General features: G+C 37.2%; 4 protein-coding genes across 5 annotated transcripts in view; 1 reads left to right on the top strand and 3 right to left on the bottom strand.

Annotated features, from left to right (window-relative positions):
* Positions 1–4598, bottom strand: part of LOC111446419 (trafficking protein particle complex subunit 8-like) — a 19651-nt gene extending 15053 nt beyond the window's left edge. The window contains exons 1-4 of the mRNA XM_023085240.1: positions 4150–4598; positions 3928–4022; positions 977–1070; positions 199–303 (exon numbers count right to left, since the gene is read on the bottom strand). Coding sequence (XP_022941008.1) covers positions 199–303; positions 977–1070; positions 3928–4022; positions 4150–4309 — 454 coding nt within the window. The 5' untranslated portion in view covers positions 4310–4598. The remainder of the gene's footprint in view (positions 1–198; positions 304–976; positions 1071–3927; positions 4023–4149) is intronic.
* Positions 4599–7065: 2467 nt separating this feature from the next.
* Positions 7066–7843, top strand: LOC111457928 (dof zinc finger protein DOF3.5-like). Its single transcript, XM_023100419.1, has one exon. It carries the CDS (start codon positions 7085–7087, stop codon positions 7841–7843), a length of 759 nt encoding a protein of 252 aa, XP_022956187.1. The 5' UTR covers positions 7066–7084.
* Positions 7844–10578: 2735 nt separating this feature from the next.
* Positions 10579–12022, bottom strand: LOC111455050 (E3 ubiquitin-protein ligase PUB22-like). The gene has a single exon (XM_023096610.1). It carries the CDS (start codon positions 11951–11953, stop codon positions 10727–10729), a length of 1227 nt encoding a protein of 408 aa, XP_022952378.1. The 5' UTR covers positions 11954–12022; the 3' UTR covers positions 10579–10726.
* Positions 12023–15413: 3391 nt separating this feature from the next.
* On the bottom strand, positions 15414–19001 carry LOC111444666 (BEL1-like homeodomain protein 1). 2 transcript variants are annotated; one of them, XM_023082648.1, is made up of 6 exons: positions 18880–19001; positions 18698–18748; positions 17231–18130; positions 16733–17106; positions 16596–16656; positions 15414–16506 (listed from the first exon to the last, which is right to left on the bottom strand). In XM_023082648.1, the coding sequence occupies exons 3-6, from the start codon at positions 18068–18070 to the stop codon at positions 15682–15684; spliced, it is 2100 nt and encodes a 699-aa protein (XP_022938416.1). In that variant the 5' UTR covers positions 18071–18130; positions 18698–18748; positions 18880–19001; the 3' UTR covers positions 15414–15681. The 2 variants fall into 2 exon arrangements, with proteins under 2 accessions (XP_022938416.1, XP_022938425.1); XM_023082657.1 differs by lacking the exons at positions 18698–18748; positions 18880–19001 and having other exon boundaries at positions 17231–18621.
* Positions 19002–19090: the final 89 nt, after the last annotated feature.

Raw genomic sequence — 19090 nt, forward strand, 5'->3', positions numbered from 1 at the left:
AAAAAAAAAAAAAAAAAGGACGGACTATACAACTTAAAAGGAAGTAAACGAAGGAATCCATATCTAGGAAATTATTGAAGAATTGAATACGAACATCAAACCTCCAATGAAATTATTTTCTCATATTATTATGCCCATCTTCGTGAAATGTGATAGAATCAAAATGCATGATAGACAGTATATCAAAGAGAAACTTACATGCCACTGGATGATCAAAAGCTTCGTGTTCTGAAAAGGATATATTACGTATAAGCTCTTTGTTAAACAACTGGAACCACAAAGGTAGAATTGCAGACTCAATACCTGTGGAGGACGCAAAATATCAGTTAATAAAGTTTAAAACCAATACCATACTTACAAACTCCATGAGCATATTAGCCTCTTTTTTCATTTTCTCAATGAAAAGATTTGTTTCTTGTAAGAAAAACCAATACCATAACTACAGAGTTTTGTTAAGTCAGACATAATTCAAAGATGGTGTAAAGCATAAAGGGACCAAAAAAAGAAACCGCATAGAATGTCAACGTTAATCATGAAGGTTGTTCCCTGACCAATGAAAATGGGGGAACTGGAAATCTAAAAAAGGATTGTAAATTAGTGCATTTACATAATCTCTTGGACTTTTCCTCTTTTTTTATTAGAAGAAAATCATTTCTGATCTAGTTTCAGATATAGAAGCTGCTCTAATTGTTATTCATAAAGGAGGAAAAAACAACCGACTACATGTAATCTCTTTGAATCAAGGTCTACTTTTAACAATCTATTTTAATTTTAAAAACGAGTTAATATTAATTAAAGAAGTAAAAAAACAAAAAAGGTCAATATTTTACTAAGAAGTTTTGCAAGCTACTGAACTAAATAATAATAATTGATGTCAGTAATTCTATAATGATTCAAACTAGTCCCAAAAACACCAAAATTTTACTTGAACATACAAATAATGAGATCCAAGAATCTAGAGATGAACAGTACTTACAGTCAACATCATTAATTTGAGGTGGGTCAGAACATAATTCATGATCTTTTTCACTGGCTTGTGTAATAACTTGTTTCAGTCGCTCTTTTGATGCCTAAATGAATAATTCGGAAAGTAGAGAATGAGAAGGAGATAGTTGAAAGAACAAACGAAATAAGTCCTGATATATTGGAGATAAAATAAAAGACAGGAAAATGTTACTGGAGTCTCACTTTTTTCTATATCTCTGAAATATTTTGATGGTTTAATCATACCGGTGAAAATTGTCTGGTAAAAGATAAGGGTGTTCATATGGCTCGATGGCTCGAACAAACTAGACTACCCAACGTTGGGTTGGGTGGAGTTGAATTTTTGAAAAACCAAAATATCGGTTCGGTTAGCGGATTGGGATTTTTTATTTTTTTTGTCAAGTTAGGGTTCACAACACACCTCTATTCTTAAGATTGTTATGAATATGAAAAATGTTTGACATTTGTAAGATGTTAGTAATGTGTTGTGTTGCGGCTTGTGAATGTTTGATATTTGAGTTTTATGAGATTTCAGTTATTAATATATACACGTGGATAAATATGATTTTTTTTAAAATAATAAACAAAAAATGAACATCCTACGACCCAACTCGAAAGTAGAGAGTTTGGTTGGGTTGTGTTGGATTGTGAATCCTATTTGAGTCATTTGAATCACCAACCCGAAATTTCAGGTTGGTCCACAAAAAATCTCCAACCCAGCTCAGGGGTATAAATTTGCCACTTAAGAAACTTCCATTTTAAGAATTTCCGGTGATGCTTGAAAGTTTCATCTTTATGACTCTCCACTCTATTTGCCACATTTGCAACTATAGCATGTGCAGAAGTTCGGTGCACAGAAGGGCATGCTTACAAGTTGTACATTAGAAGATCACCCCATGTTTCCATAATTTTTTTTCTAACCAGGACCCAATTCTCAAATACAATGGCTGTTTGCTTCTAAATAAAGCAGAAACAAATTTAGAAATTATCACAATGTTCTAAATAAATAAAAAATCCATAACAGTTCACACCCTTTTAAAGATTCTCTTTATTGGTGTTAATGTTCACACCCTTTTCAAGATTACAGTCTTTAATCATTAAGTTTACAATTGAAGATCTTTCTTATAATCCACCATGCAAAATAAAGCTACAATAAGGCTCTCAAGTTAGCCAATATAGTAAAAAAGTGCAATTACAAAATGACAAACTTTGTACGCCATGAAGAAGAAAGAAACCTGATCAACTCTGACAGATTGTTCTGATCTTTTTCTTTCTACATTGAAAATTATCTACTTCCTGTGTATCCAAATTACGTAGAGAAACGTGCAAATACTATAAAATCAGAACGGATTATTAGTCCCTTAGTTATATGTTCACAAAACCCAGGAGAATCAACTCTATCGCATTACTAGGGGGAGAGACATTTAGACTGTAGACATCCATCAACCTGAATAAAAGAGAAGATGCCACCAAACCAGCCAGTAAAATTGGTGATTAGTATCTTCCAATTTTCTTTTGCAAAGGAAGTACTGGCTTGGTTAGAGATTATAAGTTGGGTATTTTTTCTGTAATTTTTCATCTGTGTGTAGTTCAAAGAAAGCATCCAAAGAAGATGATAGGTCTCCTATTAGAAGCGTGTATAAGAAGAAGTGTCTGAGGAAGGATAGTCAGGTAGAACGTAATTAGTTAGTCAAAGGGGTCCACTATTTTGTAATAAGTACATGGGTATGACGGTAAGGGAAAGGAGTAAGGGTACTTATAGGAAATACAAGAGCTGAGCAAGGTACGTTTTTGCTTATTTGTAGTTTAGGTGCATTTGGGTGCAATTGGGAGAGACGGTAAGCTTTTGAATTCTTTGTTCCAGTGAACTGGGAAGGTTTTCAAGCCTTTCAACCTTTCCATGAATGCAAATCCGGGCCACCCCTCCGAAGGAAAAGAATTCCACCAACCTTCCAAAGTGTCCAAAAAACAGGGGGTGCTCCAGCAACAAGTTTCCGAACCTCAAGGGAATGTTGCCCCATCTTTGCAAACCCGAAGTTAAAAGTATAAGGAAGTGACCTGAAAAAATTCTCACTTGTCTGTACACAGACCTCTTTAAAACCATCCAACCTTCAGAGAGAAGAAATCTATTAATTTTGGAACTTGGCGGTCTATCACCTGAACTATACCAAGTGAAGGAGCCATTTTTCAAGGAAGGATCGAAAAGATTCAGTTCATCAATTAAAGAATTGAACAACGTCATATCTTGGGTGATTATAGTAGCAAAAGATCTTGCTGAAAGACATCTGGCCATATCAAAATCTCCCCCTATACACCAACAATCGAAACACAAGCCAGCTCTGTCATACAGCTCTTGCCAAAAATCTCTCGTTCCTTTGCTTGAAGGGGATTTTTTTTTTTTTCCTGTTTCTTGCCTGTACTTTTTCATTTCATCATTATTTCTTTGGTGATTCTTCCGAGTTGTGGCTCCTCACATGAGTTTAAGGTCTTCTCTTCCTTTTTACTACCAAAAATTCTACAATCAACTTCTTCTAAGCTCACCAAATACGAACACATTAAAAAATATCCTCAACCTAATTCCTTCCAATTACCTAAAACCCTCCAAGAAAATTAATTGACGGGTTGGCAAAACCCCAGACATTAACCAAATAATTCAACAACTAATAGGCAGAAGCCAATTCATTAATAAAATTATCTAGTTTATCTCCACATATCGCACCTAACAGGGAATTTTCCATTTCAGTAGCATATCATGTTGTAGTGATTAAACTTGGCTAGTTGGTTTTCACGTAAGCTTCCAGTTAAGCTAATAGTTACCCCCTTGTTCAATCACCGTCAATTTAACTGAATTCTTTTGTATTGGCTATCCAAACTACAAATATGCAATGTATAGTTGTCCAACTAACTTCATCATGAACCAAACATCTCGTTTAAAATGTTTACCTCTAAATTAGGTTGACGAATGTCCGAACCGTAGAACAACCGTGAGCCGAATTTCTTAATCCTGTAAGGTTGATCACTGGCGGTGCGTACGGGCACTGAAACAAGAAAAAAGAAGCCCAACCAAACATGAAAATTCTCGCGTCCAATTCGAATGTTCTCACAACTACGTGCAATGTGTATGTACTAAATTGAATCTGTATGAGGAAGACAGCAATGGATTACCGTCAATATTGTCGAACGAGCAGAATGGTGTGAGCATCTGGACGAATGAGAGACCGTTCTTCAGACAGGCTTCTTCAACAAGAGGGGTATTAAGCACCATGATAACCGGAGTGATCTCCTCCAGCAGCATCCTGCCCAGAGGTGTATTTTCCGGATCCATGTTTCCCTTTCTTTCAGCTGCCGGCAGTGACTAACGCCGGCTTCAATGACGGAAGCAAATCGCCTTGCTGAATCAACGCAACTCCCCGAATTAGATACTTGCTGCTAATTGCTAATAGACCATTAGATTTCACCGGCGGCAATGGAGAATTGAGGGAGCAGCCGTGGTAGACAAGAATTCCGGGCTGTTCTGGGGATGGACTACTGAGGCAGCAAGCTACAGACGATCCTTGTCAATTTCGCGGTCTTGTGGCCCGTTTGTTGTTGAGACTTCAGACTCTTCACCCGCTAAACTGCAAAGCCCTTTTTCTTTTTTCTTTTTTCTTTTTTATTTTTTGCATCCAAAGTATTTTAACCATGCTGAGCTGACATAACGTAGGTTAAAAAAGAAAACATGTCTCGTCCAAATAATTAAATGTTTTTTTTTTTTTTTTTTTTTGCATGTCAAATTTAAAGAAAAAAAATAGTTGTTATACATTTTATATCAATTAAATAAGTTTTGTTGTTAAAAATAAATAAATAAAATTCAAATTAAACAAAAATGGAAAAATATTTAATATTTAAATTATGTCATATATATATATTTAGTGTGATTATCCCTTCCCCACGACAGGTTTCCACAACCTTATAAGTAAACTTCGTCCACCTCTCCAACTAATATGGAATCTCACAATCCATCCCTCTTAAGAGCCTAGCGTCATCGTTGGCACACCGACTCTAATACCATTTGTAATCTCTAATCAACGTAGAATCTCACAATCCACCCCTTTGAGCCTCAGCATCCTCATTAGTACACCGCTCCGTGTCCCGTTCTGGTACCATTTGTAATCTTCAACCAATGTGGGATCCCACAATTCACCTCCCTTGGGGGTCCAACGTTCTCGCTAGCACACCGCTCCATGCTCAGCTCTGATATCATCTGTAATAGCTCAAGCTCATCGTTTGCTGATATTATCCTCTTTGGGCTTTCTTTTCAAGAGCTTTCCCTCAAGATCTTAAAACGCGTATGACAGGAAAAGGTTTCCACACCCTTATAAAAAATGTTTCATTCCTCTCTCCAACCAACGGGAATCTCACAGGAAAAAATGTTAAAGCGAGTAACTATAAAATAACCATAGTTGTTAGCCCTTTACTTATCTTGGCCTTCCTTTATGTGGTAATCCAAAAAAATATGCTGTTTTGGCATGTTATTGGGAAGATTTAGCATAAGATTCATTGTAAATATGCATTTATCTCCAAAGCTGGTAGGCATACCCTTCTGAAATGACTGTCTCTTCAATTGTTGGCTTCTCAGTAACATTATTACTTCTGGTAACTTCTTCAAGGTTGAACAGTATTCATTTGTTTGACAGGCTAGCTGCCTAAGTTTGGTTATATATATAATATATTAGAAAATACAGCAGAGGATCTTGGCCAGTTCATTAAATAACCTTCTAACTTATGCTGAACGGAACCTAGAAGAGCTCCCTCTGCCATTACATTCAACTATAGTTCGATGATTGATGAGGCCGTGACTTCTTTAATGAAGTTATTGTCGTAAGTTGTCATGAAAAATAAGTTCATGCCATGCATGTTTTGACATTTAGTTCATAACCCTTTTGATTCATGTATGACATTAATACTTCTACGCCTTTATAAAAGGTTGTCTAGGATGATTAAGATATATAGAGTTTGATTGAATTTGAGTGTCATCTTGAAATTGCTAAGGGAGATTTGGGAGGAGGAGATATTATAGCGATATACACTTTGTAAGCACTTTAATTATTGAGATTTGTTGCTACTAGTGGATGTAAAAGAATTTCTTTTTTTTCGAATCCGTAAATCTTTACGTCTCTTTGTTTAATTTATGTTTGTGGGTATGTGAGTACGATCGATGTTACTTCCACTTCCGTTACAACAATTTGTATAAAACATTTTAGTTGCGGCATTGGGACATTCGTGTAGGGTCAAGCAACCAGTTGAGCTGAAATTATTCCTCAGAACCCTACTGCAACTTCAACTACACACATGTTCTAGGTGGTGCATCATGCTAGCTAGCTAGCTTCTAATCCTCTACCTGCACTTCCCTGCCTCAGTTACTGCCGCTGCAACCTCCACAGCCACCCCCACAGCATCTTAGGCCGCCCATTATAGCTCCACAGCTACCAGAACAGGTCATGTCACTGCAAAGCCCAGTTCAAATGCAAATGGTACACGAATTTTGGCGATTTGGGTGCACGAACTCTAATTGAATATGAACTGAAAATCACCATTTTCTCTCTTTATTTTACGTGATCCAAGAAGCCCATGATCCAAGAGATCCTTTCTTTACTTTTGTACGCTATTGCAAGAGAGAGATTCCCACTATTCCCTTTTTCTCTCTCCTCCTCCATTAATATTGGAAAAAAAAAATTGAAACTTTATGAAAGAATATCTAAATATCTCAAGGGATTGGATGACCCAATTCCTGAAAGCACAAAAAAAATAAAACCATGTGGGCTTTCTCTTGATATCATAAACCAAACCCTAAACTTAGGTTCTCGAGGCTTTTGCTTCCTCATTAACCCTCGTATCCACCAATACCCTTTTGCCACGTAAGTCAAACACCGACACCGACACCTCGTATTAGCCTTCGGATCAGTGGCATAATCCTTTCCTCTTTCCTCATGTGCTCATGAGCTTGTTCATCTTCTTCAAAACCCCACCAAAAAAATTTCTTCTTTTAGAGAGAATTTTGCAAATCTTGTGATTTAATGCCAATTCCCATCTGGGTTTTCTCTTACAATTCCATTTGAATATGGAGAGAGGTTGGAAGCCAATGGTGGAAATGTCACCAAATTGTCCTAGATGTGGCTCTTCTAATACTAAGTTTTGTTATTACAACAATTATAGCCTCACCCAACCTCGCTACTTCTGCAAGGGTTGTCGTCGGTACTGGACTAAAGGCGGTTCGCTTCGTAACATTCCTATTGGTGGTGGCTGTAGGAAGAATCGACGACCGGCTAAACCTTTAGCCCTAACCCCATCCTCCTCAACCTCTAAATTTCACAATGATAGAAGCTGCCTCGGTCACCACCACCGTCTCCCGGACCCCAATGGGTCGCCAACTATCGACTTGGCGGTCGTCTACGCCAATTTTGTGAACCAGAAGCCACACATGCCGGGGAGTTTTCCGATGACCGATACTACTGCATCGAACGGAGCCAGGAACTTCTTGGGTTCGGGTGAGAGTGGTGGAAATTTTTGTGAGTTTTCCACGCAGGAATGTGGGTTAGGGGCCAGTGATTATCAAGTGGCGGATTGCTTTGGGTTAGAGGAGAAGAATGATGATCAAGTGGCGGCGGCGGCGGCTCGTGAGCTTCAATTGCCGCCGTTGCCGGGGGAGGACATGGTCGTTGGCGGTTGGTCAAGCTCTATGATCATGGTGAATCATCTTTGTTTCCAACCAACAAGAGTGGAAATGTTTGGAATGGAAGCTCAAGATCCAAATTTGGTTGGTAGCAATTGGAGCCCTATTGATTTGCCAAGTATTTATGATACATTTTCAAGGGCTTAACAAATATACATCTATTTAATAATTTGTGGTATTTTTAAAAAATGTATTTTTGTGTATGATCTTCATATATATTTGTGTGTTCGTGTTTTATTGTACATTGTTCATGTATACATATAAAAGAAAAATACTTTAATTTGAAGTTGTTTGGTCGCATATTCTATCTTAGCTATGTATAATAAATAATTATTGCAATCATCGAGTGATGCACTAAAAGCGTCGATCATTTCTGACTCTTAATTTTGTGTATGTTACTATTCTCATAACTTAACACAGACATTTCCTGCAACAAGTGAGTTAAGCTAATTCGTTCTTGCGTCGCATACGGCCAAGCGACGTATGCTCGAGCCTCTGGCCCCAATTCAAAAAGCAAGTTTTAGAAAACGGGTAGAGAGATTTCGAAAGATAGTTTTAAAAGTAAGATTTGAAAGATTGAAATTGGTATTATATGTGATGCAAGCGAAAATGATAAGCGCCTACAATGCTGGAATTTGCAGAGCTAAAAGTCCTTCTAGAATCCTTGGAAACATTCACGGAGAAAGCTAACTTATAACTAATTGATTCTAATCAAGAGCTGGTTAGAAGATAATGACTCTTAGATCGAACTTGGAATCTATGATGGTTACTCTTAGATATCAAGACGACTCACTCCAGAATTAGCTTGATCATAACTAATCCAATTAATCGATTTTTAACATCAAACCTAAATCAAGGTTTGAAAGAAACATACCACCCGAGCGGTTTCAACCACAAGGTTTTTGTATTCCATCGTGATTTCAAAATTGAATATTACATGCCTTTCAATAGGCTCACAAGATAACCCTAACATAATAAAGTTCAACCACAAGCTACAAATTACTAATAAATACTATTAAATACAAATTGAAGAAAATAAGGCATTCATAAATTGTTTTAATTGGTAGTTCAACTCAGAAAGGCAAGTTTTCTAATCACTTTCCAATGTCAGTCACTCTATTATTTCTTTGATTTGATACTTGAATCTTCTTTGTACTGCTTCTTGTTATTGCTCGTGTTCGGGTACATGCAAGTGATCAGTTGTTGGATTCATATCAAAAAAGGCAACAACAACGGCTTACAGCATATAACTATCGGATTGGGGGAAGTTGACAACTTCTTAAATCCTAGAAATAGCTGGTTTCCACATCCCTTTTAGCATGTTTTGCTTCCACTCACGCGTTTTCTAAGAAAATTCCTAAAAGTTCACCTTATTACAAGCGAAATATGCTTAATTTTTATGTTCATATGATTAAGCCACTGAAAATAAAAATTAAAGATTTCTCTAGCAAAGGTGAGACAAGAATCTTTATGTTCTTACAAAGAAACCCAGATTGAAACCTAAAACGCAACTACTTAGAATCATACGCCATAACTTCTCTTCAATCGTCCAAATCCTTAATACTTTTTTGAATGATTTTCAAATGTTGGCTACTTTTCAGTTTGAAAGTTTTGTGTTCATATGCTGTTTTTGTGGACCAAAATAGTCAAACATATAATTAAATATAAAGTAGCAGCTAAGAATTGAGTTTATGCTCTCTCTATCTGTCCATTTCATTGAATTTCTTGTGGGTTTTAGACCGATCTTCCAATGGTTTTTAATGTTCACAAGACGTTGATGAACAAGAAAATAAAAAACCATGCAAATTCTCATAGACTTTTCAATTCTAAACGAGGCCAGGACAATGGAACTTTCCTTGTCCGTTTCCCTTCTCCAAGAACCTGCTCATTTAGTTGTTTATGATCAACACCAGTGCATTTCCTAGCCCTCCATTCTCCGTATTCTCCGCTCCAATTCCACAGATTAAATGAATAAAATTGTGAGATCTCTCATAAATTGGAGAGAGAAACGTCTATAAATGTGTGAAAATCTCTCCCTAAAAGACTAGTTTTAAAAACTTGAGAAAAAACCTAAAAGGAAGAGCGCAAAAAGGACAATATGTACAAACGGTGAGCTTGAGTTATTACAAATGGTATCAGAATCAAACACCGAGAGCTATGCCAGCGAGAACGTTGGCCCTCTAAAGGGATGGATTGTGAGATCTCACATCAGTTCGGGAGGGAAATGAAACATTCCTTATATATATGTGAAAACCTCTCTCTTTCACGGTCGCGTTTTAAAGAGAGCAATAGACAATAGATTATTACACATTCATCCAGTGGGCTAACCGAAGCTTCTAAACCATGGGATAAAAGTCTGCATTGCAGCCACAAGTTCAGTTGGGGAGTTTGAAATGATATCACCCAAAGTAGACGTTTTGGACGCCATTCCTCCAACTTCAATCTTCTACACAAGCATTAATTATGAGCATATTTTGAACATTCAGCAAGCGCCTAGAAGGATCATCAAGACCTTAGTAGCCATCCCAATCTCCCGAATTCAGCCTAACCCCTCTTCTCGCAGGATCCCAATTTGTCAATAGAATCCTCAAATATCAAACAAACAATTGTGAGCTTCAAAGGTGTAGTAAAAAGTGACTAAAATGTCGAATAAATGGTGTACTTTGTTCGAGGACTCCAGAGAAAGGAGTCGACCCTCGATTAAGGGGAATGAGTCCCACATTCGTTAATTTAGTGGAAGATCATGAGTTTATAAGTGAGTAATACTATCTCTATTGGTATGGGATCTTTTGTGAAGACCCAAAGCAAAGTCATGAGAATTTATGTTCAAAGTGAATAATATCATAAAGTCCTCATTTTGATTCGATAAAAATATCACATAGAACCGTATGTATTTACGTCGAAGAAACAATTTGTGGAACCCTTTTAAATTTTGTTCTAAATATCCATAGCTTACAGTTTGGAGTGAATTATATACACAAAAAAATGGGAAGAAAAACTCAAGAAATTGGCCCTAAATTGATGTCCGTTTTAATTTGCAGGATAAGAAGAAGCCAATTTGGAAGGAATACAAGCCGAATTCCTCCAAACTCGAGCATGCATCTTCAAAATTTCTTTGGCCTTCTCCTTTGTCTTGCTCCCACTTTCAACTTGCAGAACCAGGCAAAGCTTCGCCACGATCCCCAACTGCGCCATTTCCGTCAACACCGCCGGACTCCCTGAATATTTCGCCACCGAAAACAGAATCCTAACCGCCCTCTCACTCCCCACTTGCGACACTCTCAAGATCTTCTTCGAAACCACTGCCATCCCTCCGCCGTGACCCAGAAGCGCCGCTCGCCCTTCTGCACACCCACATAGCAAATCCATCGCCGTCAACGCCATCTCGGACACCCTCCTCTCCGGTCCCGAGAGTAATATCTCGACCAAAGCCACAACCCCACCTGCCTCAACCGCCTTCACTTTGTTCCTCCCCCATGTGCAGGCCGTAATCAAAATCCCCAATGCCGCTTTCAAACTCTGCTGCGATGTCTGATCCTTCAAAATCCCAACAATTTCCACAAACAGTTCGGATTTTAGGAATGTCAGCTCCATTGGGTCGGCCACTTCCAGTAATGATTTAAAAAGCAACGCCGCGTACGCTCGTGACTCGTACGTCCCCTGTTCCATGACCTTCGTCAACGAATCAAAAAGCTCGGCGTTTACGGTCAAGCTCTTCAACTTGGAATCGGAGAGGCGGAGATTATGGAGAGTGGAAAGCGCTTCATGGCAGGAAATCGAGGCGGTTTCGTTGTCGTTGTCGGAGATGGAATTGATGATAACAGAGGCTAGAAACTCAGGGGCGCCGGCGGATTCGATGCATCGGCGGTTGGATTCGGATTCAGCGGCGAGGGAACGGAGGCGGCGAATGCAGGAGAGAAGGGAGGAGGGAGTAGAGGAAGAGGAGGAGATGAGTTTGTGGATTTGTGGCTTGTTGATGGGGGGCTTGGGAGTGGGGAAGCGTTCGATGCCATGATGGGAGTGGAGAGTGCACCAGGCTTGGATTAGGCGGCGGAGGGTGTGATTGGGGGTGAGGGAGTCGGAGTCGGCGGGGATGGGGAGCTTGGTGATGGGGCAGGAGGCGTTTTTGTTGGAGAAGAGCCAGGTTTCGATGGAGGGGCGGTCGTAGGTGATGCCGGAGGGGACGGTGACGGGGTCTTTCATGATTTGGAGGGAGATTGGGCAGAGGAAGTAGTTGGGGACTTCGATTTCTTCCATTTTTGGAGGTTGAAATTGCAGGATTTGATGAAGAAGAACAGAGGAGTTCGTCGATTTGGACTTGGATTTGGGGGCTGTGGGGAGACGATATATATATATATAGAGAAGGGGCGCGTTGAAGGGAGAAGGAAGTCAAAAAACGCGAGTTTAATTTGATGAACAGAGGATTGGGAGTTGAATTTTCAACAAAAACTGGGATGGATTGACCATGTGTTAATAATGTTGGACAGCCTTCAACACGCCCGCCATACGCTTATGATGCTTCCTCTCGGATGCTACACTCACCACTGTTCAATCATCAAATTTCAAGATTATATAATATTTTCTCTACAGACGTCTATTTAATCTTATAACTAAATCAGGGCATTATCAACTAGACCCAGTATGATATTCTTTCGAATCTAGAACATGATATCAATAATAGCAGTAACTCACATATGGCTTTCTCTAGTTAAACATGAAAATTTCCGTTTTTTTTTTTTTTTTGTAGGAAAAGAAGAGATGAATTGATGTATTTTTTTTTATTGGATTTGGATCCATCGAGACCGATGGGGCTCAAACACGCACCTTCCGTCCTGATAGGACATTGAACATTATATTACTAGATATTATAATTTTTTTTTTTCATTTTTTAGTTTGAATTATATTCAAATTTTAAATTTATTGTTTTGAATAAAATATATATTAAAATATGATAATCTCTATTCTTATCTCCATAAAATATAAGAAATTTTACTGATATGAAAATTAAAATAATAGGGTAGAGACAGACGTTGACAGGAAACTTCTCACCATCATCCTCATCCCATTTATGGACATCTCTAATCTCGAAAAGTTTACTCTATAGTTTAATTATAAAGAATTTTACCGAAATGAAAATAATATAGATCATTTTGTCAGCGGTAACGGATTCTTTTATATAATTAGATATATATTTAAATGTTCTGAAGAATTAGTAGTGGAATTTGAAAAGAATAAAATAAAATTCAACGAAAAAAATCTGATATTTTCTTTTCCACTAAAATAATGAAGCATTAAAGTTTTAACTGTTTTAAAAAACTTAGGTTTTAGAAAAGTGGATGCATGGGATGAAGAGGGAATTAAAAATTAAATATAGGTATTTGCGCACATTATGCATAAACCCATATTATTTTAAGTTTTTTAAGACCAAGTCCATTTATTTATTATAACCTTTGTTGGAAATGGTATGAACGAACAAGTTGTATTTAATTATGTTTAATTTTTCCTCATCATACCTAATTAATATTTTATAATATTTGTAACATAACTGTCTTTTAAAGTTACCTAATTCAAATTTAATTACATACGCACCGATTTAAACTTAATTCAAGTTCAAATTATCCAAACATATTTCAATTTATGTCACATTTTATGTCACATTGAACAAGAATGTTATTGTATTTCATTAATATATTTTAAGACTTTTTATTTACTTTAGGTTACATTTATCTAATGGTCAATTATGGCCCGTATGAATATTACAACTCTTGAAATGTCTTACATAGTTTCATTTTGAGACTATATAAAACCATGTATATTGTATTTGTGAGTAGACTTGGAAAATGTAGTAAAAGAAATATTTGTGCTTTACTTTAGCCAATGACTAAGTTTCTTTGCAATTCTATGTAGTTTAGGTTGCATGTAGAATCATTCAAGCTCGACATAATCAATATTGTTTGTGGAGTGATTCGAATCTCAAATAAGTGTTCTTGCCTTAAGATATTCGATCAATAAGGTAATCCGAATTTTACTCCCCTTGTACTGATTTCCATATCAACTTGTTTTAGATATATCTTCGTGACGATATCGATGAAAGAATGGATTTGGTCGGGGTCGGTGTCGGTGTCGGTGATGAATATGGAATCAACTATGATGGTCCCTGCAACTAGTTGGCCCAATTGCCAATTTCGCTATCTCTTCAACTATCATGACTTGTAGAGTATTTTTGTCTTTTTTTTTTTTAGTTTACTCTAAAATTTATTAAAAACTCATTTCAAATCTTCAAAATCAACCCTATTTGACTTTAAAATAACGTAGAATTAAATTCAAATTTCAAAAAAATCAAATTGAAAGTGAAACTTGAACGATCAAAATTATATTTTACGCTAAATATTCTAAACAAGTGTTTGAAACTTTTAATTTTGTGTTCAATGAACCGTTTTTATTAATATTATCAGCTTACTCATCATGTTATTCTCTTTAAACAACATAATTACTATGTCAATAGAGGTTTCATTGTTTCTTTTGCGTCAATTATGAAATTATCTATATATATTTTGAAGAATTTTAAAAACGTTGAGACCAATTACGTACCTAAAACTTCGCTAACTTATAATTTCAAAATTATCTATAACAAAATAAACTCTAACTCAGATGTCTCATGCCCATAATAGAATTTGAAATTTAGATTCAGTATTTGATGACCTCAACATTCATTTATGACATGATCACGTTATCTATTCGTCTTAAATTGCTAGTAAGAGTGAAAATTAATCACACAAATGAACACGAGTCTTTTAGCACATTTGACACTTGCATATTTTTTAAAATATTCCAGAGTTCTAGTGATTGAGCTGAGGAGGGAATAAAAATAAAAAATCATTAAAACATTTTTAAAATATCACATATATCTTTTAAATCTATAATCTATAAATATATGGGCTTTCTGATATTTATAATCTTTAGCCCATGGGCTTTAGATTCTTGGATTTTATCATTTGGGCCTCCAACTTTAGGCTAATTGCCAGACACTATTTTCTAATAATTGAATATATTGCATATAATTTCAATCAAATTACTACAAAGAAAACAAAATAATTCTGATTGATTGGCTGTACCTTTGATAAAAAAAAAAGAAATTATTTATAATAATTTTTTAATAAAAAAAGAAATTAATACAAGAAAAATGTTTCAAAATAATATTATTATTTAAATAAAATTGATGGAGATTAAGAGTTCATTAAATAATCTAATTTTGATAATCAGAGTATTAAAAAATTATTTTTCTTAGTTGATTTTAATGATATTTTGGAAAGAATTGATAGTTTATTCTTAAACTTTTCAAAAGTAGTTGTCTTTTTTAATTTAAAAAGAAAAAAAAAAGTTAAATTTTGTAATGCAAAATGATGTGGCTTAGATTTAGATAAATTACAATTTTAATCCTTAAATATTTCATTAGAATTTATCAAATTATTTGTAATTGACATATTTTATATCGGTTAAAATTTATAATTTATTTATTAATATTACTGGCAATAATATAGAACAACTAAGTGACGTTTCAAGGACCTTATCCTATATATAAACTTAAATGACTGAGACAATTAAAGTTTGTAATCTCAACCCTCAGTAAGTTACATTAATTTATGAAAGAATCAAAGAAGAGAGGGAAGAAGAATGGAATAAAAAAGATTATGACATGAATAAATGACAGTCCCTAATTCAATCCATTTACATATATTTAAAATCAATGTTCATATAAAAATATTTATATAATGGGTATAATAATAACACATACTAATTAGAACAATCCATCTAAACAATATACAGTGCCCAAGATTTATAATTCTATGCCAAGTGTGGAAAAAGAAAATCTATAGTGTTCAAATTTCTTCTTTTTTTGTTGTGTTTTTTTTTTGGTGTCTTCTTTACTACTGTACCTTGCACCAAGCTCCACCAATGGCTCTGTGTCACTGAAATTTTGGTTTTCAGGCCACGAAGTCCGGTAGTAACTGAGCTGCAAACCTCTTGCCATTTTGGATGTTGATGGTTTCAAATGCAGTGGAGGAGTGAGGTGTTGAGGCGTTAATGGCGGAAAAATCAGTGGGTTTTCCCATTTCTGTTCTTCTTCCTAAATGGATGCTTTGATTTGGGAGAAAGGCTTGGTGGGTGGCTGCGTTTAGGGAGAGATTTTCGCCATGGGGAAGGCCTAGACTCAATGAGACGCCATTGTTGCCGGAGAATCTTGGAGTGAACTGATCGGCGTCGAATCGGCTGATTTCTCCGATTGGGTATTGCCCGAATCCGGCCATGTTGAAATGGGGTTGGCCTAGAAATGAATACCCATCTCTGTTTTGTCTTTCCTCGTCGAATTTCATTGGAAGACGATGGAGATTTTGATTTTGTTGTTCTTCTTCTCGGAGTTTGATGTCCATGTTTATGAACTGGACGTTGTTGTTGTTGTTGTTTGAGGAATAGAGGATTTCAGTGCCTCTCTGTTTCTTGGGGCTTCGTTGAGTGATTCCGTCGAGCTCCGATGAAGTTCCGATGAGGGTAAACCCAGATGGGTTTCGAACATTTCCATCGGAGGACGTTGAGATTGAGACTGAAGGATGAACGTTTTGGTTTGGAGAGTTTTCTTGTTTTGAATTTGGGCTTTTTGAATCTGAATCGTCGTTGCTTTTTTCCGCAGCCGTCGACGGTGCCAATCCGCCACCGCCGTTCTGTTCTTGTTCCTTGACTTCCTCCAAATACATCTCTTCCACCATTGGCTTCCACAGTCGAACTCTCGCATTTATGAACCAATTCGAAACCTGCATTTCGTTGAATCCAAGATGATTAAACCACAAGATTCAATTTAGTTTCGGTTTTTGAGTTCATTTGAATTGAATTTCAAACTGACCTGGCCTCTGGTGAGCCCTGTTTGCTTAGCGAGCATGTGTTTGTCTGAATCTTTAGGGTAACTGAAACGAATTTGAATGATTTTCATGAAAATTTCAAATGGGTTTGTGTGAATTCAAGAGAGAAATGGAAACTTACGGGTGGAGAAAGTGTTCGAACAGCCAAGCGCGAAGAATCGAAACGGATCGCTCCGGTAAGCCTCGTTGGGGTCTCCACGCATTGTGTTGGATCATACCCAATTGTTGCAGAGCTCGCTGTTGCCGGAGATGGTTATCAACGAATTTCAACCGGGAACCTTCCATTTTTCTTCCGTTGTATTCTTCTTCTCCTAAACTCTTGTTCGCCGCCTTGATTTGGCCGGTGATTGCGTCTTTTAAGCACCGGAATTGCTTCGAAATTGTCTGAAGTGCCAGCGCGGTGTAGGTTCTTGCCGACCCAGCTCCGGCCGCCTTTTCAAATGTGGATATCACTATCTTCATTTGGTGGTGGTAGTGTCTGTACCTCTGCTCTACCTGAAATTGAGAAGAAGAACAAAACCCAGAACGGAAATTAAGAACAGAGAAGACGAAAATTAAGAACAGAATAGAAAAACAACTAAGAACAGAGTAGAAAACAGGGGGATTTCAGGTTGTGTACCTCATCGAGCATACTGATGAGCTTTTCTTTCTTCATTTGAATTTCTTGTCTCTCGGCAGTCGTTAAATCGGCGGCGCGTTTCCCGTCGCCTTCTCCTTCGAAAGAACCATCGGCAGTTGTGGCGGCGGCGGATGCATCTCCATTCATCTTGTTTTGATTTCCGGCGGCCTTTTTAGGAGACGATTCGTTCTTAATCCCGTTTTGGGTGACATTAACAACCTCATCTAGAAGTTCTACAGCAGCCTTGAGATACTTCGAACTAATTAAAACGCCCTGAATTCCAGCCGCCCCATTGGTGATACCGGAAGCAGAGGAAGACGATCCACCGGAGATCCGAACGTTCTCCTCTCCGGAAACCGCCTGATGGGTTTGCGATTGAATCTCTCTCGACCCAAAACCCTGCTGTGAAGACAGACTCAAAGACAAACCCTGTTGTGCGCGTGAAGTCTCACGCGCCGTCGTGGATGGGTTAATTGGTTTCCAAATATCATACTGAACACGAGGAACGAAGCCATGTAAGGCGGAGATATCATGGTGGGTATTGAAGGAATACAAATTATGGTCTTGAGACGTCGGAGAAGCGGTTGTTGTCGACGGTAGTGGGATGCCGACAAACTGTTGAGCATGAGAAGGCGGGTGAGGCAGAGTCTGTGCAGAGTAGGCATTAGCAGGCGTAGCAGAATTGAAGAAAACAAGATTAGGGTGTGAAGGAGGCGGCGATGAAGGCGGCGGTGGGGTGTCGGAGAATTGAACATAGCCGGGATTCATTAAGACAAGGGTTTGAAGGCCAGCATCAGCAGCAGATTGAAACTCAGAATTGGCATGAAGGTACGTCGCCATCGCCGACCGGGAAGCGTTCGGAGAAAAATATGTTATCCTTTTTGTTGGGAATTCGCTTCACTGAAAAAGAGAGTACGTTAATCAGTTAAGCTTCACATCCACACATCCAAACATCCAATCCCCCATTCATATTTTACTCAAATCTTGCAGCTTTTTCCACTGTCATTTATCAAAAACAAGTGACAGCTTCAGCTCTCTCTCTCTCTCTCTCTTTCACTTTCTCTCTCCTTTTCTCTATGCCGACAGATACATAATATATATATATATATATATAATATAAAACTTTAAAAGGGTAGGAGAGAGTGAATCTTAAACACTGTTTGGTAGATGGGAAAACGAGGGAAAAGAAAAGAAAAACAGAGAGAAACAGAGAGAAACAGAGAGAAAAACAGAGGCAATCGGAGAAAGAGGCATGAAAGAGATGGGTTTGAAAAGAAACCTTCAAAACCCATTAAAAGGAAGAGCTTTTTACGAAACCCTTTTGGTTGTTCAAACCGCCATAGATAAGATATCATTTGGTTTGAAGAACACAAAAGAAAGCAGAAACAGAGGGTTCTTCCCAAATATATATACATATAAGAGAGAGAAGAGAGAAGAGAGAGAATTTATGATAGTATTAGTTAATACCTGAAAGTATAATGGGAAATCTGAGAAAGCACGTGTGATTGGGGGATGAATCTGCAAAATATCAAAGAAAAAGGCGTAATTTTTCGAAAACCCAGAACACAAAAAACCTCTGTTTTTACAGAGAATAGAAAGATATGTTCAAATATAGAGAGAAAATGGGAGTGTCAGATAGAGATACTAACAGCTCGAAAACGAGGAAACGTCTCCTTCCACCAAGCTTTCTTTTTTTTTTTTGCTTTTTTTATTTTAAAAAAAAATTAGAGAGAGAAAAAGAAGAAGAAGAAGATGATGATGATGATGATGAAGAGGAAGAAGAAGAAGAAGTTTAGGGCCTTTTGTGAAAAAAGGAAAAAATTGGAGGGCCCTTTTGCTTTCATTTCATTTTTAATATCT

The sequence above is a fragment of the Cucurbita moschata genome, unplaced genomic scaffold (genome assembly GCF_002738365.1).
Source record: "Cucurbita moschata cultivar Rifu unplaced genomic scaffold, Cmos_1.0 Cmo_Scf00001, whole genome shotgun sequence".
Taxonomy (NCBI): domain Eukaryota; kingdom Viridiplantae; phylum Streptophyta; class Magnoliopsida; order Cucurbitales; family Cucurbitaceae; genus Cucurbita; species Cucurbita moschata.

What these genes read in the sequence shown, in the direction of transcription:
- LOC111457928 (XM_023100419.1), top strand. Translation starts at nt 7,085, where the DNA reads ATGGAGAGAGGTTGGAAGCCAATGGTGGAAATGTCACCAAATTGTCCT.
- LOC111455050 (XM_023096610.1), bottom strand. Translation starts at nt 11,953, where the DNA reads ATGGAAGAAATCGAAGTCCCCAACTACTTCCTCTGCCCAATCTCCCTC.
- LOC111444666 (XM_023082648.1), bottom strand. Translation starts at nt 18,070, where the DNA reads ATGGCGACGTACCTTCATGCCAATTCTGAGTTTCAATCTGCTGCTGAT. An exon ending in TCATCAGTATGCTCGATGAG is followed by an intron (nt 17,107 to 17,230) that starts GTACACAACCTG and finishes TCTCAATTTCAG; the next exon opens with GTAGAGCAGAGGTACAGACA. An exon ending in TTCGAACACTTTCTCCACCC is followed by an intron (nt 16,657 to 16,732) that starts GTAAGTTTCCAT and finishes AATTCGTTTCAG; the next exon opens with TTACCCTAAAGATTCAGACA.